The sequence below is a fragment of the Agelaius tricolor genome, unplaced genomic scaffold (assembly GCF_023055355.1).
Source record: "Agelaius tricolor isolate 1412-34295 unplaced genomic scaffold, bAgeTri1.0.p SCAF_24, whole genome shotgun sequence".
NCBI classification, from domain to species: Eukaryota; Metazoa; Chordata; class Aves; order Passeriformes; family Icteridae; genus Agelaius; species Agelaius tricolor.
In genome coordinates, this window is record NW_027269284.1 from 3,731,525 (window position 1) to 3,749,174 (window position 17,650).

At 43.7% G+C, this 17,650-nt stretch overlaps 1 protein-coding gene and 1 non-coding gene across 3 annotated transcripts; both read right to left on the reverse strand.

Moving 5' to 3' along the window:
- Positions 1-161: 161 nt before the first annotated feature.
- Positions 162-17,644, reverse strand: PTCD3 (pentatricopeptide repeat domain 3). 2 transcript variants are annotated; one of them, XM_071447407.1, is made up of 24 exons: positions 17,486-17,644; positions 15,851-15,900; positions 15,157-15,196; positions 13,985-14,030; positions 13,179-13,247; positions 12,631-12,735; positions 12,131-12,254; positions 11,373-11,491; positions 10,922-10,992; positions 10,527-10,614; positions 10,382-10,442; positions 10,017-10,099; positions 9,235-9,379; positions 8,592-8,642; positions 7,618-7,701; positions 6,657-6,685; positions 6,281-6,384; positions 5,485-5,563; positions 5,303-5,393; positions 4,562-4,647; positions 3,477-3,625; positions 2,582-2,623; positions 1,532-1,690; positions 162-825 (listed from the first exon to the last, which is right to left on the reverse strand). In XM_071447407.1, exons 1-24 carry the CDS (start codon positions 17,575-17,577, stop codon positions 753-755), a joined length of 2,040 nt encoding a protein of 679 aa, XP_071303508.1. In that variant the 5' UTR covers positions 17,578-17,644; the 3' UTR covers positions 162-752. The 2 variants fall into 2 exon arrangements, with proteins under 2 accessions (XP_071303508.1, XP_071303509.1); XM_071447408.1 differs by lacking the exons at positions 13,985-14,030; positions 17,486-17,644 and having other exon boundaries at positions 15,851-15,874.
- Positions 10,167-10,308, reverse strand: LOC139599831 (small nucleolar RNA SNORD94). The gene has a single exon (XR_011682324.1). It is a non-coding gene; the product is annotated as a small nucleolar RNA SNORD94 (small nucleolar RNA).
- Positions 17,645-17,650: the final 6 nt, after the last annotated feature.

The window sequence follows — 17,650 nt, forward strand, 5'->3', positions numbered from 1 at the left end:
ACAGCATTAAAAAAAAATGAACCCATTAAAAAAAAATGAACCCACATTTGACTACAGGATATGTACAAAACTGGTGTTGGGGCAGATCGTTCCCTGGATTTCTGCCCTGGTAGGTTTCTTGTCAGAGCTTTTTGCTCAAAGATTATCAGAATACAGCCAGCTTTAAGGTCAGCCATTTATTAGAGATAGTCTCCAGCTGTACAAAGTATAATTTAACATTAGACTCCAACCTGTCCCAAAACACCAAAAGGATGAGGAATAACACCACAGGTGCTGAGTATTGCATTACTTCAGGGTTTATATACAGAATAATCCTGGTATTTAAGTAGTTCAGCAGTTAGATGAAAAGGAGTTACATCTGCTGCAGGGTCCAGTAACAGAAGGCCCACGAGAAGTCTTGCTGGAGCTGTGTGGAAGTCCTGTGCCTGCCTGAGCAGCCTCCAGGGTGCACAGCATCCCTCCACCCTCAGTGATGCTGTTCATGAGGAGCCAGCTCTTGCAGGGGTGCTGGGGAGGAGACTTGGGGCAGCCCTTGCTGTGTCCCACAGTACTGAGAAGATTTAACAGCTCCAGCTGGCCTATGAGGACGGGGTCTTGCCAAGCAGGTCCCGTGTCAGAACACTCAGAGCGTTCATCAGTGCTGCAGCACCTCCCAGAAGCCATTCCTTCAGTAATTCCACTCATTCCAAAGCCTCCTGGGATCATGGCAACAGTTGCTCCCAGTTTTCCCAAGAGCAAGGGAAGAGGGACAGCTACTCACGGTCACTGTCACTACTGTCACTGTCGCTGCTGTCACCATCCCACTTGATACTCTCCAGTGCCTTCCTGTGATGTCAAACAGATCAGTCATCAGTCACTGTTGTGACTTCTGCTTGAAAAGAGAGATCCCCAAACACAAGGCAAACAGAGAACATTATGGGCTGTCTAATGCCTACTGTCCTCAAAGGACAAGTGCACCCAGCATTTGGTGGAAGCACATCCTCTTGGGAAAGCCAACTCCTTCAGCTCCCCTCCAAGTGCTGAGCCTGCTGGCAGGGGTGCTGGGTTTGTATTTATTCCCTTGGAGCACATCTGGCTCCAAACTGTGGTCCCTCAAGCCCTGATCACCATCTGAGGATCACTGGGCTTGGCCACAGCAGTGCAGTGAGAGGTGAGCACAAGCCTCAGAACCTGGCAGCCACATGCAGGGCCATCCTCTGTACCACCCCCCTGCTTCTACTGGGCTGCAGCAGTGCCTTCAGGCAGCCAGACCCAGCCAGGAAAAGATTCCAGGAAAGAAAGGCAAGAGCAGGACTGAGCAGTGGATAAGGCTAACCTCACCATGGGAAATTCCCTTCCCTCCTAGGTGGGATGGATACAGCATGGAATCAAAAACTGAGGAGCCATTTCAGTCCTGGAGTCAACACACCAGCACTTCATTCTGAAGCCAGTTGTCTGCTCCCTTGTCAGAGAAGCCTTTCCAAAGGCATTGGTCCTCCCAGACCCTGCCTACTGTACCCCTTCAGCAGGAACATGAAACATTCCAACTTACTTCTGTGTTTCAGAGAGTTCAAATTCCTCCTCCGTTCTGCTTTTCAGCCTTTGAGATACAGGAAGCCCAAGGGATGCTGCCAGCTTTACCATCTTAATTGCCTCATCTGGGCAGTTGGTTTGCTTAGCACAGTTCAAGAACTCGTCCATCACGTTGTCACTGCAAAGGCAAATGGGGACTGTTCTCAGGGTCACAGGAGAGGTGCCCATTAATTTACAGCCCATGCTTTAGAGAGGGAGAGAAGGTGACATCTTCAGATCTACCAGTTCATCTCTCTGCTCCTGCCAGGAGTTTCAGCTCTGGTACAGAGGGAAGGCTATGTGGGAAGTTTGGGAACTTCTGTCCCAGCAGAAGAGAGCAGGCACAGAGTGCCACTAGGTGTGTAGCCTTTGGTACCACACACCCTCATGGTGTTCACTGGGGCAAGCTCCAATCTAATTTAAAAAAAACCCACACCCAAACAAAACCCATTACTATTCCTAAAAGTTGTGTTCTCCTTGAAACAATTCCCTCCTCCAGAATCCCAAGACAAGCAAGCTGGTGTAGCCTAACAGGGAAGCACCTCAGATTTAGCATTTGACTTGATAAACTTGTCTCCAGAAATCCAGGCACCTCTGAAACACCTGTGCTTGGTTAAGAGCATACCTGGAGTATTTCTGAGCATGTGGGAAATCAGATGTGAGTCCTACTCAGATTGATTTGCACTGCTGAGTTCACCAGTGGCACTGCTGCTCTCCATGGCCCAGAGCTTCAGACACCAACCACTTCACTCCCTCCCACTTTGTGCTTTCAACATGTTTGAAACATATTCCAAGACAGAAAGCTCTTGGAATATTTTCACTGGATGAACAAACAGCCATGCTCACAGGAACAGGCACACATTCATGTTCTGGAAATAAATGAGCTACTACTATCAGTTACAGCTGGAGGTTGGACTACCTGACCTTTAAAAGTCCCTTCCATCCCAAACTATTCCTTCATCCCTGAGCAGAAATTCAGGATCTCAGCCAAAGGGGAGACTCAGTAACTGAAGGACCTAAAAATACTTACGTGGGAATCCTATTGATTTTCTGGAAATGCTCCATCATGTTCCTGTTCAAAAGAAAACAAAATAATAACTTTAAAACTACACATAACAGGAACAGACAGATATTCAACTTCCTGGATGAGCCTCCAAGAGGTTGAAACACAGGTAAGCTCAAATTCATGAAACAATCTTCCCCACGGATCTCATCTTTGCAAATGCAATCTGTACCAGCTAACCTCACTGATTAGTTTAACACAAAGTATCTTCAACTCTGCAGAAAATGGTAAGTGTAGCTGGTGGCAATTTGCTTTTAAAATACTACATATTTTTAGTATTTTAAAGACTCCTTTGTTGCTACTTCTTTGTTTCAAATGAATCACTGTACACTGAACATCTGTATTTAACAGAAAATAGCTCAGAACCTTAAGAAATCAGAGGCTAGATATTTTAACCTGTATTTCAAGTTTAGAGCATGTAGGACAGTAAATTCTAGCTATCAGAGTTCTAAAAATAGCCTATTTAGAGTTTTAATTAGGACTGCTGCTAATTAAAATTTTAATTAAACTAATTAATCTCTTTATCAGTTTGAATTCCAAAGAGTTCTAAAAATCAAGAATGGCAAGTTGTGGGCACTCAGCAGTGCTCAGGGCAGTGATTGTCACACCACACCTTGCCATAAGCAGCTGTACAAAGCCCTACACCAGATACTAAATTAGCTTCTAAACCATTTTTAAGACAGACAACTGTAACTTGGTGTCAAGAAGGAACAATAACAAAGGAAAAACCCCATCACATTCCCTGCAGGCTTTATCCCTTCCCTTTGTCTGCACTGGCATCCCAAGGCATAGGTTTGCTTTTTGTGATTAAGCCTTGAGTTGCAGGGTCAGCAAGCCCAGAGCTCAGAGAGCCCACACGTACCAGGCATCCTGGGTTCTCCCAGCCCTGGCAAACAGCACCACAGCATGGCCCAGAGCACTCCCTGTCCACTCCAGCGGGACCTGCCCCGGCCCAGCAGGCTCATGCACAGCTTGGATCTCTTCAGCACACTTGGCAAATGCCAGCTGAATCTGTGAAAACATTGTGCTGTGAAGAACAAAACCCCTGAAATTAACAGAAGCTTTTCAGGGTAATTTCTCCTGCAGCTCCTATAGGTTTGCTCTGTATGTGATTTAAATTTGTGAATTAACAGTTGTTATGCTGGAGACAAATCTGTCACTTCTGTCAGGATGGCTGTCCCCACTAGGCAAGCTCCAAGGTGGCTTTGCAGGGACAGCTGTATTCACCTTCAACACCCTTCAGCTTGAGAAAGCAATTACTGCAATGAAGTTCTTGGCAAAAATCTCTGGATTCTGCCATGTGCTTCCCCAGAGATATGGCTGGTTGGGCTGCATTATTTCTCCAAACCCTGGTAAGAAGGGATCATGCTGTGGTAATTTGAGGTTTCTTTGTAGGTTGAGGACAATCCAAGTGGTTTAGCAGGCCTGGATAAGCTCACATGGATCTGGAATCTGCACTGGCAGATGCACTGGAACTGGATCTCCAGGACTGACCAGGGATACAGCATTTACCTACAGTCTGGGGAGACACCACTACTCTCTACTGAGCTTCTGTGCTGATTCTGGCTGGGATAGAGTGAAATTTCTTCAGTTTCTTCTTTCTTATTATGGGGCTGTACTTTGTATTTAAGATGGGAAGTATGTTGATAACACAGGGATATTTTTGTTATTGCTGGGCAGTGCCTAAAGAGCATCAAGGCTCCCCCACCAGGGAGGGGGCTGGGGGTGCACAAGGTGTGTGGCACAGCAAGGAGTTGGGAGGGGACACCTCTGGGACACCCTAAGTGCCCAAGGGATATTTCAGACCACAGGATATCATGCTGAGCAGATAAAGCTGGGGAAAGGAGGAATGGGGGATACACTTTTGCCCCCACCATCTCACAGGGGAGGAGCCAGCAGGTGGCTGTGTGGGGCTCAGCTGTTCATGGGTGTTATCAGCTTCCTTACCTCACTGGGGTGCTGGTCCCTGCTCATCAAAGACAAGAACTCTTCCAACAGGTCTTGTCTCCTGCTGAACCCCAGCTGTTTCACATCTGTTTAGAGAGGCAGGAGTTGGTAGGTGTGACCAGTACCCCTCTTCCCAAATCCTGGCAATGTGGTCAGCACAATTTAACAAGGCAGAACCATTCTCTGTGACTGAGTAGGGCACATTTAGTTCCCTTTCTTTCCCCTCATTATCAGATCCTGTGCACCAAATAGACAAACTAATCTGATTTCTTCTTCCCTTCCCTGCTGGTCTCAAGATTTCTGGGTGACAGCCCAACTACTTCCCTTGATAATGGCCCTCAAGGTCCCCTGCACTGACCAGCCTGGTGGTGGTGATGACCCTGTCACAGAGCAGGGAGGGAACATGACACAGAGCACTGTCTGTAGCATCAGTTACCAGTCCTCAGGGGGAACATGGACCTGAACTGCTGCTGGACAGTGAGGCCCACAGCCAGAACCCTCCACCACCATCTGCTGAGGATTAAGGAGTGACTAATTTTCATTTTTTGGGGGGGTTAGATTAAATCTTATCCAAGGATCTGCAGAGGGTCCAGGTGATTCAGTACCACAGGCAAGCAATGCACCTCATCATGGCTACTCCAGCCAAAGGGAAGTTTCCAAACTTTGCACTAGCTCCAACTTTGCACTGCTCCTGGCATTTGTCAGACAAAGTGCCTATGAAGCCATGTGGCCATCACTGACCTTCCCAGACTGAAGGGATCACTTCCAACTGGTTGGCTGCATCTAGTGCTTGAAGGAGGTCCAATATATTTTTAGGAGATGGATAGAAGAGCTGATGAAGGAAGAGAGTAATTTCAGTCACCTGTGACTGCTCCATTTCTCCATGGAAAAGCCCTGCAGCCCTTACCATGGTGCACACTTACTGAAGATGATGCTTCTTTGTACCACTTCAACACCACCTCAATTTGTTCCATCATGCACAACAACGAAAAGAATTTCGACCTAGAGAGAAAAAAACATCCTAATTCAGTGATGATCAGATCAAGCAAACTATGAAAGTACCAGCAAATGATGGTGTGCTGATGAGATTTGTATTGCACATCAAGGACATTTCACTGGTTGCCACACTCCATGCAATCAGAAAAGCAGCAGTGTTTCTTACAACAGCTCCAGGCTGACACTAGATTATTGGCAGAACTAATCAGACCACTCTGTTTTAAAATATATTAAAAAAGCATTAAAGATTAAAAATCTTCCTGCCTGATGCCAGTTTTAAGGTACCTGAATCTGTCTCAAATGCAACTTTTGGATATAAGAACTGAACTAAATTTACCTTGTTACTTATGCAAGTTCTCAAGACAAGACTGAGTCCTTGATCCAGTGCACTGTCTGGGAAAACATCCCTACACAAAGAAGCGATGCTGTTTTGGTGTCACCTCCAAAGCTGCCATTCAGGGTACACAACAGAATGGCAGAACCCACAACTGGTTGTTCTAGCTGCTGGATGGGTGTTGAGATAAACTGATGCTCCAAGACACTGGATTTCAGTTCACAGGCCACAAACTGAAAATAAATCCTAAGCAATCACTGCTCTTATGAAGGATCTAATTCCAAACTGGACACACAATAACCAGCTGGTGCTCAGTGTCTGAATCCTAGTTTGTATTGAAGCTGACAACAGCACAGAAGATGCTGAACACAACCTCCCCCTTCACTCACCAGTAGCCGTTTGACCGATCCACATCCAAGAATTTCCAGTTGTCTCCCTTCTCCAGGGCCCTATTTAACTGATAGGCAAGCTTGATATCCTTGAGATCACAGCACTGCAATAAACCACATTTGGAAGCTGTTACCAGATGTAACTCACAAGAGTCACAGAGGTACATGCACATATCACAGGCATGCAAATTACCAATTAGGGAGGGGTCAAGCAAAGAACTGCAGAATTATGGCAGAAAGGAGGAGGTGATGAGCACAGATGAAAATGGGAGATACTGAAAGCTAAACCTTGTGTGACAGGATGTAAACTCACAGGCAATTCCCCAACAGCTGGAGGGGCTCAAAGGAATTCTGATGGCAAGGAAGAGGCACTTACCACTTGCATGGCCGTGTTAAAGAAGTTGGCTGAAAGGGAGCAAACAAAAGTGTGTTAACGTCAAGCTTCCAAGGAGACATAAACCACTCATTAACCCACCCTTCCAGAGGATGGATGAGGAATGTTCAATAAGAAACTCAATCTGGAGCTCAGTTTGACAATTTTGCAGAGCTCTTGGCTTTCTTGGTAATCTTTGGCATAGCATAAATTGGGTGGGGATTTTTATACACTTCTAGCAACAACTTAGAGCACAGAAAGAAACATTTTAACACATCTAACAGGACAGAGGCAAAGGAAAGAGGGGTACAACATTCTGACTATTTCCAGGAATCCTTCCAAAGACAAAAAAGCAACCTGATGAAGAGTGGCTTTCAACACTGCATAAACACCACTTTGTCTAGAGATCTTTCTTTGCCATAACCCATCTTCAGATGGAAGCTGCATCTGCTTCCAAACCTACAGAAAGGTTTAGGAACTTCCCAGGGCAAAGCTGTGGACATACAGATGGCAGAAAGAGCCAGTAACACATGGGATGTTCAGGATATTCCCCTCCTACAGACCCCCACTCCAGTTTCCCATGAAGCTGTATTTAATGAAATTTTCTCAACAGGATTAGGAAGAACTAAAATAGGAAAACTCACACCACACTTACAACAAAAACCTGCCATTCACCTGATGTGCATCATTTCATGAAACTGCTCCTCCTTAAACTGCTCTTGTAAATAACCCTAGGATTTTTTATCACATGGACTTAAAATGCTCATTCACACAAGCTACACACCTACTTTCATACAGAAACCAGTGCAGCAATGCACAACACAATTCCCAACACTGGAACCTGCCCTTTGTCTCCAGAAATATCAGTAGGGACTGAGAGAAGCAAGCTGCATGCATTTATCCTAGCCTAGTAAAACTACCTGACATTCACAGGTACCTTTTCACCCAAGCTTGAAATCCTTACCATCATCAGGGTCCTGAGCAGTGAAACTTCGCTTTTCAACCTCGTTTAAAACCTCAGAGATGATGTCTGATGACTGAGCTTCAACTGTGGGACAAAGAGACAAACAACATCACATCTCAGCTGTGCCAAGCACTTCCTTGTGAAGAGCATCAGTCTGCAAATACAAGATGAAATTGGGAACAAGCAACATAATTTTAAACAAATGTAACTTCTGTGGTGCTCCACACCAGCTGCAATTTAATTTGCTCTAAAATTTGCCCTGCTAATGCAGATTTCCACATCAGGAGGGCAGATTCAGAAAGACAGAAGTGCTTTCTAGCAAGGAATCAAACAGGCCTGGAAGTCTGTGTGTTAGAAGGTTGAACTAGAAAAAACAAAGTATTTATACTTCATATAATATACTTTTAAAGTGTATTATATAAATACACTTTATATTTATATATAAACAAACAAACAAAAATTTAAAAGGGGGAAAACCAAAACTAAACAAACCCCCAAACTCCAGAACCAAACCTAGAGAGACTCCAGAGCAATTCCTTTACATTTCTTAAAACACAAGGACTGTAGTTATGGCTACTTTGCCTATTCCCTCCCTATAGCCAAAAGTCTGTGGGCATGGGATCTTAAGCAGTTGGGTTCCTGTTTCTGACTCAGCTGTTTTTCATGACAATTCTAATGCACAGAAGAACTGCTGCAGGAAAACAAACTCCCTGTGAGTGGCACAATATGAAATCACACACACTGTGCTGAGACCCAGCCTCCACAGTGACTGAGCAGCTTTTGCTCCCTGTATGAGGTTATCCTTTTTTGTCACCCAAGCAGAATCAGACAGCACAGGGAACACTAGGATCACACCCACTACAGGTTGTCTTTCAGTCCATAAGTGAACTGCCTTCACCCATCACAGTGAAAAGCATCAATCAGAGCAGCTGCTGCACGAGGCACATTCATGGCCAAGCCGACGGTGCACGTACCCCCTCTGTAATACACCGAGAGCAGGTGGTCATAGGATGCAAGGCTGGGCTCTGGAAAACAAAAACATTGCAGTCACTGCAACACTCCTGGGGAGCTTTGTGCCACTGCTCTAATTCAGGCTGCTCCTCCAGTCAGGCAGCATGCATAAATTTATTCTAATATTCCTCCCTGCCCACCCTAATGCTGGGCCAAACCTCACCCACCATACACACGACTGGGAGAGGTGATATCCAACACTGTTCCACCAGTTGGAATCCTATTTCTATGGGGGAGCAGCCAAGCTTCCCTGCTTGAAATTAAAATCAGAAATACTTCACAGCTAATTTCCCTTTTGCACATGAATGCAATCTTTAGCCTATCAACAAGCATGTTACTGGGGCAAAGCACAGCCCACAGGACATCAATTCTGCAGATATTCTCTGTTTCTGCAATACTTATTTGGAAGGAAAAAATCATCATCTAGATCAAAAGGTTTTTTCAGAGAGATGCAGATCTAGAGACCAGAACTGGCTTAGGTGGCTTGTGAAGTACATCTCCCCTGGAGTCAGGAAATCACCACCATGTTGTGTGGTGCTGAACTCCTATGCTAACTGTTCTGTTCATCATAATCACTGCATATAATAAATACTCTGGTTCTCTTACCTATATCAAGTGCTTCCATTTCCTTTAATACAAATAAAGACATAGTTCTGCCCACACCACCACATCTTCTCAGGCTCTTCAGTACAGAATTAAAAGTCAGCAGAGTTGGTTGCACTTTCTGTTGAGCCATGTGAGTCAGGAAGTCCTTAAAACAAAATTCCCAAATCCTTAGTGCTTCACATGTTTTGGATCACAGTTCAGCTTTCATGTGGTTTATACATACATTTCCTCACCACCTTCAAGTGAGCTATTCTCCTTTAACTGATTATTTAATCAGTACTATCTAATTTTTAATGACCAAAACCCAAGTCTACATTACATTAGAAAAAGTCTTGGAGAACTGTCTCTAGAACATAATAGAAAATTTTTATAGTTACATAATATTTTTCTTTACTGAAACTCAAAAATTCCATTTCTGTCACAACACCATGAATTAAAATTCAGAGTTTTTATCTAAAATTGTTCATTTATTTTATCTCCCAGAAGTAATTTCCCAAATTACTTTCTATCCAGGCAGTTCCTGGATCAGATACGTTCTCACAAGGCAAATAAATCACTCTGCAAAGGCAAGACTGGATTTTTCACATTTGCCATTCCTCCACAGTTACCTTTTCTGTTTAAACTACTGTACTTCCTTTACAGCAGAGATTAGTGTCTGGGGACAAAGTTCTTGCTTTTGGTCTTCCAACAACTGCAAAATGATACTAATAAGGCAGACCCTTATTAGTAAAAGGGCCCACACTCTTACCACTTCCCCACCTCTTTTGCTCTACCCTCCTTACCTTGGCTAACTCCCATCTTTCTACGAACCTCTCCTTTAGATACGGGACTGCTCTGATCAGTGCATTGAAGGTGTGCACATCAGCTGGAAAATGTAAGATAATCCATTTTAAATGACAATTTATAGCCTACAGGAAAGAGTTTGTTCTAGCATGGCTCAGTTTCTGGCAAAGTCTCATGCAAACCTGTCTCCAGGGAGCCAGCCACACGCCAGCTGCACTGGAATTCCCAGTTTGCATTCAGCTCCCATGATTCAGCTGAGGTCCGTACCCCTGCGCCAATCATCACTGCCATGAACAAACACTCAGAGCCCAACAGGGGCCTCCTCTGCTCAGGACACCACAAAGCACAGCCAGGAGACACTCACCCTTGTGCCTTTCATTCAGCAAGTCTATGTACATGTCATAAGCTTTAGAATAAGCCCCGTGCTGCAAAAACAAAAATAAACCATCTCTGAGTATGTGAGATCTCAAAAGCTGAAAAAATCCCCCAGCACTGAAGAATGACTTTACCTTCACCATCCCACGGATCATTGTGCAATAGGAGTGTGCATTCCTCTCTGGCATTATCTTAAATATCCTTTCAGCATGGTTGTTCTCCCTAGAACCAAGGAACAAGATAAATATTAAAGAACCAAATAAAAGATACTCTTAGGAGAAGGATTCAACAAGCAGAACAACATAAGGGCTGTACCCCCAAAGACTGACATTCACATATCACACTTGTGAACCTTGAAACTATTCTACAATCACCTACTAGATTTCCATGAACACTTTAAAGGATCAGCAAACACAGGTTTATTAACAAGTAACACCTGTGAGTATGGGTGCTAAAAGACTTATGTCTATGAGAACAATACAAGTGCACCACCCATGGAATATGGGAATATTGGCAACATTTTCTGTACCTCCATCTGGGGCCAGACTGTGAACCTCTTCGAAATTGTCTCTTTGGAGCTTTCTGTTCTGAAGCATCCACCTGGGGAGATTTTTGCAAAAAGAAGTTCCTCAGAGTTAAATTATGATTTAACATCAAATGACATGACTTGCTAACAGAACTGAAGTTCAGCAGCACAGACCAAAGGTGACTTTTAATGTGTTATATAAGAATAATTTCTATCATAACATTCAGGAAGCAACAGCTAGATTGAGAATAATATTTATGTTATTAAACATATTAAGAGCTTTACACAAACTACTGTTGCTACTAGGTCAGTCATGGATTTTTGTAACAGAAATATGTCCTGGGAATGCTGACTGCATCTGATCCACCTCATGGCATCTCCCAAAAATCTTCATGTCACCTCAATATACTCCCAACTATGTATGAATAAATAAAGATCAACAAGTTTTCCATACCCCTGGTTCTTCCAAATCCTCTTTTTCTTCCTGCTCTTTTTCAGGAGTAGGTTCACCATCTCCATAGAAGCATAACAAATCTAGCAGGCTGTTTGTGGTCTCCAGAGATACAGGGGTACCTTTAGAAAATGAGAATTTATGACAGTCAGAGAAAGTGAAGAGCTCATCACTCTACAGCCACAGGAGAAAATCTGTGAACACCACTTTGCTCTCTTCCAACACAAAGACATTCTCTAGCAAGTCCCTAACCCTGCTGTGACACCAGGACTGCCACAAACCCAGTCATCACAGGAAACAATTTCAACACTGAACTAGAGTATGCTTTTCTACTGAAGCCACTGAAAGAGGAGAGTTTTCCTGATCAAGTCGAAGGAAGTCATAGCTCTCAGCCAGAACTGTGAAGCAGCACAAGCCCAACACAGCATCTGAAATTTCTAGTGCTTTTCATAACTTTTCCTAGGATACATCCTGCTGTGAATAACACTCTGCATGTTTCACTTTCTATGAAACATTCAAGTATTTAATATGCTTCCTCTTCAAGAAGCCAAGTTCTCCTTATCACCAAAGTGACATGTCAGACAAGCAGTGGCTAAGATTCTCCAGGAATTCTAGAGAATTCCACTTCATCAGACCAGAGTCAGTTGTGAAAGAAGCAACAGAGTCATAAAATTGTCTCCATAGCCTGTGGCAGCTACTGATGTATTTTTGGCCCAATTTAAGTAGAGCTCCAGCAGAGAACCTGGCAGGTGACCACATACCTGCCTGTAGAAGCTGATCAAACATGTCCACAGACTCCTTCACCATTCTGAGATGGATGCGCTCCCTCAGAGCCTCCTCGCTCACTCCTTCAGTCTGAGGGGTCAGAGTCTGGGGCATCAGGCACTAAAAGCAAACAGAGGTCACAAGCTCAAACCTTCTCTACAAATCCTTACTCTTCACCCAATACACTGCTTGCAGCCTAACAACAGCAGTCCTTTTGGTGATGAAGGACCACACACATCCTCATCCCTCACTTTCTGCCAGGAAGACACACCTAAAAACCACTGCTTTTCTTATTTTTATCTCACAAACCTGATATGATACTGAATTCCCAAGGAAAAATGTCCACTACAAAAACATAATGGAAATACAGTACTGTGTTCATACTGTCTGCAAAACAGTTTAAAAGTTATCCTTTTATCTTAGTTTTGGACCAGTCCAACAGTAGGTTTCAGTGACAAAGCACAAATACAATGAAAACAAAGAGCAAAAAGCTTACTGGTACGTTGGGCTCTGCAAAAGTCTTGTCAAAATACTGAGGAAAGTTCTTTATGATGTATTTTGCAGCATTTCTCCCAGACTCCTTTGACAATGAATACAGACGCTGCACAGAAACGAGACAGAACAAGATGGAGAAATACACAAATTACAAGGCTGAGAATTAGAAAAAGCATTTTATTTAACAATGAACATTCTGATGGGATCAATTCAAACTCATGTATAATTTTCAACTTACTAGAATCACAGGGACAACATTCCAGAAAAACATTCTGGTATTCATGCCAGTATAAGAATCTCTATTCTTTAAATGCCATTGAATTCTACTTCCTTGTTATTTAATCAAGGGACACAGTTCTGACATCTGAAATGCTGCACTACTACCTCAAGCTCAAAAACATCACATTTTAGAGAGAAGAGAAAATTCTGAAAGCAATCTGATACCTCATTTTCTTTTGTAATCAAAACCAGGCTTCAATTAGGTAGGAGTATTCACAGCCTCGACAAAGGCAGGAGGGAGCTATCAAGGAAGTGTAAGGAAATACCTACAGAATTAGCTGCATTTCTTGGCATCAGGAAAGGGTCATCCTGGAACATGTAATGAGCAGCAGTAGGATCCTGCAGAAAGAAGAGCCCAGCAATGAGAAGTTTATAGTCATGTGCACAGGCACAACACACTGCCTCATGGAATTTAAGGCACAAGGAATTTTTCCATCATAACCATCACCCATGCACATTTTACAGAAGTATCCTCTTGTTCAAAAAGAGGAAATAATTCAAAAATATGTTTGGAAATAATTTTAAAAAGGTTTCCATTTTACATACACCCTTGCAGGCTAATAGGGTGACAAAAGGGTCCTTTCTATAACATATCAAGCAGTAAGTGCCCTGCAAAGTAGGACCCCAAGTGCAACAGTCTTGGGAAACTGATGGGACTTGGCAAGTTTTGATTCAATTCCCAGAATTCAAGTTAGATGGGATTTAAGAACAGCATCACAGCATTTCCAGGTTTTGCCCAGCAAGAGCAGATACTCATTGCACTTTTTAAAGCTTTTCTGGACTGAGATTGGGAAGGACATTCTGGATTGGGAAGGAACTGGTGAAGGAAACTGCTCCCTGTGTTAGTGAAAGCCTTACCAAAGCACTGCAGCTTTCTCTGGTAACTGCAGCTCTCTCTTAGCACATGAATGAGGCTTTAAGGACTCAGCAAAACACCCAGAGCCAAAGGGAAAACCCTGATGTGAGAGTTGCATCTCTCATTTATGGCCAAAGTAGAAATTAAAGGGCTCCTGAGCACAAGGGTGTTGCACAGAATGCACACCCTGCCCCATCTCCATGGCCACAGAACCACTCACCCTGTTGACAGTAGAAGCCAAGGTCTGGAGCACGGCGAGCTTATCCCTAAGCACAAAGGAGTTGGGTTAATTCTCAGCTGCAGACTTGGAATGCTGTGCATGACTTTGTTTGGAGAACAAGCACAGGATTATCTAACCCACAAGGATTTTCAGTTCTAGGAAATAATGGTTTTGCTGCACTAAGAAAACATCACTTCTCACAAAAAAGAGAAAATGCAAAAACAGCCTCAGTTTTTAAACAACCCCAGGAAAAAAAAAGATTTTGAGGAAAACCAGAAGACCACCTGTTTACAGCTATTACTCCTGCCCTTATAATACATTATCAAAGAAAGATCATGGGGGAGAGACACAAAAGTAACTCCTTGGAATGCTGCTCCTAGAGCATCTCCAAGGGACATATATATATATATATATATATATATATATGTATATATATATATATATATATATATATATATGTATATGTATATATATATATATATATATATATATATATATAGTCACTCTACAAGACATGTCTTTGCAAGAAAAAATAAACCAAACCAAAACCAGGTATCTCAGGACTCCTGTGCCTGTGGAACATTAAGACTTTGGTTGTTTCAAGCAAACAAGGAAAGGCCAATGAAAGTGTTTAGGTGAAGGTGGCCTTACTTTAGGTTTACATGCTGACACCATTTGACCATAAACCTAATTTTTGCTGTACAGTCATGCAATTCTACCTTAAGTGCTCCCAACAAAATAGGTTTTGTTCAGTTGTGTGATCTCTAAGGAGGATTTATTCAGCCAGTTATCAACAATCAAGTTTTATTTTGCTGAAGAAACACATTCACATGCAAACAGCCTGGTAATAAGCTGAGCACATAACCTGAACTTGGTTATAGAGATCCTTAGCAGATGTGATCTTTTACAAAGGAATAGAACCATGCTTAAAAATGCAGTTGTTGTACGTGCTTTTAAAAGAAATGCCAGGAATGCAGTGTACATAATCTGCAGAGAGAGTAAGAATCAAGAATATTCACAGAGCTCCAAATCAGCAGGAAAACCCCTAGTGGGACATTGCATCAAGGAATACAGGAACTTCAACTTTCTTTTTCAGTTTTGGTGGACAGACTACATTTAGCTGTCAAACACCAATTTTTTTCCAAGTGAAGATTCCAGAAGTAAACACTCACCATGTTTTCCTTCGGGGGAGCACAATTTCTTCTTGAGTTACTGTGAGAAACAATATTAAAAAGTTCATTAGAAACAAAGAGATGCCCAAAGAAAATTTTGACCCCATGAGCTGTAGCAAGGTGGGGTCAATCCTTCTCCCAAGTGATTGGATAAATGCAAATGGCCTCAAGTTGCAGTAGGTGAAGTTTGGATTGGATATCAGGAAAAGATTTCTTCACTGAAAGGCTTGTCAAGCACTGGAACAGGGGAATGCTGGAGTCACCATCCCTGGAGGATTTAAGAATGTTGATGTGGCACTTGGGGACATGGTCTGGAGGTGCCTTGGCAGTACTGGGTTAAGAGGTGGACTCCACTAACTCAGAGATCTTTTCCAATCTCAGCAATTCTATATTCTACAAGAATCGATGAGTTAAGGTGATCCAGATGAAAGTACTAAAACAAGGATTTTAAAACCACAGTCTAACATAGGCTCATGGAGCTGCACAACTCAGTTCATGCTCTTGGAGCATGGAGCTGATGGGTGATGAGGTAAAGAATCAAGTTAATCCAGGAAACTTATGCACAATGAAAACAGGGAGAGAGAAAATCCAAGGAGGGGAAAGAGGGTGTTTACATCATCTTTATCTCCTGATACACTGTATTCTTTGGAGATTAAAAAACATATGCAACCAACCAGTAATGAAGACATCTTACCTTGTGAATTGCCCACAGTCTTCCCCAGAGCAGGACTACTCGAAGAGCTCCTGTGAACAACCAGGGGTTTGAATTTATGGCAGTCACAGCAATACAGCAAAAGTAGAGCAGTGAAATTCCATACTACAGCTTAGAATTAACTAAAAGAGAGGGAACTGGAGTGCATTAGAGTAACTGGCAATGTTGCACTGTTATTAACTCCAAATTATTACCATAAAACTTATATTTGATGTTTCTTTTAAGGCCCTTGTTTCAAGAGACAAGAGGCTGTATGTGAAAAATCTTACTACAAAAAAATCTGTGATTATTTAATATTGGGGTACAATATTTTTAAAATAGTTTTCACAAACTAGTGCATCTTATAAAGAAAATCACAGACGTGAATCAGAAAAGACCTTTTTATGCTTTAGAGACAGGATCACGCTGAAAACAGCACTTAAAAAAAACCCAACTTTAGACACAAGTAGTGTTCACAGAAGGAGAAAACCCAGAGTAATGATGCAGGTGAGTCAGCCCTGGTGAGATGCAGATGCCCTCATATCTCTACAGAGGTGCAGAAGCTCCTCACAAAACCACAGCTGCAGCACACTCAGACACAAGGACTCACTTTGCTGAGTACCACAGAGCAGCTGCTTTGTGCTCAGTGCTTCAAAGTCTTGCTCAGCACCGTTCACATTTCACTGCTTTCAACACAAACTAAGGCTTATGCTAAAATGTTTGTACTCCTTTTGCTCATGAAGCAACTTAACAGCAAAGCTTTACTGCAGTCCTGGCCTTCAGTGCCTCCACAGTGACCTTGACCCTGAGGGAGAGGCTGTTCAGGTGCAGCCACAGCTCTGTGCTTTACCGTGGCACTGCACAATTCCAGCTGCTCCTGGGAAGTCTCACAAACTGATTAAATAAGATGTTGCCATCCCAAAAATAAGTAATGATTACCCAGCCCCTAAACAAAACCATTACATAGAATCATGGAATGTTAAGGCGTTGGAAGGGACCTTTAAGATCTTGTTCCACTAGAGCAGGTTGCTCCAAGCCCCATCCAATCTGCCCTCGAACACTGACAGGGCTGGGGCATCCACAACTTTGCTGAGCAACCTGTGACTGTGCCTCACCACTCCTACAATAAAAAATTTCTTCCCAATATCTAATTCCAACTTCTCCTTTTTCGATCTGGACTCATTATTCCTTGTTACTCCTATCACTACAATTCCTGATGAAAAGTCTCTCTCTGGCTTCTTGGCAGAGCCCCTTCAGACACTAGAACACAGTTTTGGGGTCTATATGCAAAATTCCCCTCTCAGGCTCAACAGTCCCAGCTTCCTCAGCCTCCAAAAAGCGCTCATCCGCTTTTTCGTGAGATTCACCTCTAGGAATCGCTTAAACGCTCGAACTCTCTCCCGGGGAGGCTCCGAGCCGCCCTAAACCAGGAAAGATCCCGGGAAAGGCGTTTAAAAGCAGACAGAAGCCCCACAAAAGTGGCTCCCTTCTACCACGCCGCCTCGACCACGCCAAGCCACCGCGCACTGCGCCTGCGCGGCCTTTCCCGCCTCACTCCCCACACACCCAGCACCGCCCGTCCGTCGGTTCCTCCCCGGTGCTGCCGCCGCCCGTCCCTTCCTCCCGGCGGTCTCTCACCGGTAGCTCTCCCGCCCGCCCGGGAGGCGGCACCGCCGACCCAGCCACAGCGCCCGCTGCCAGCAGCCAGCCCCGACCCGCCTGGCCGCCATGGCCCCGCGCTGGCCTCTGGGAAGGCGGACGGCACCACTCCTACCGCCCCTCCTCGGCGGTGGTACCGCCCGG

What these genes read in the sequence shown, in the direction of transcription:
- PTCD3 (XM_071447407.1), bottom strand. Translation starts at nt 17,577, where the DNA reads ATGGCGGCCAGGCGGGTCGGGGCTGGCTGCTGGCAGCGGGCGCTGTGG. An exon ending in TGGCTTCTACTGTCAACAGG is followed by an intron (nt 13,248 to 13,984) that starts GTGAGTGGTTCT and finishes TTCTTTCTGCAG; the next exon opens with GATCCTACTGCTGCTCATTA. An exon ending in AAAGATGGGAGTTAGCCAAG is followed by an intron (nt 9,380 to 10,016) that starts GTAAGGAGGGTA and finishes TTTTGTTTTAAG; the next exon opens with GACTTCCTGACTCACATGGC.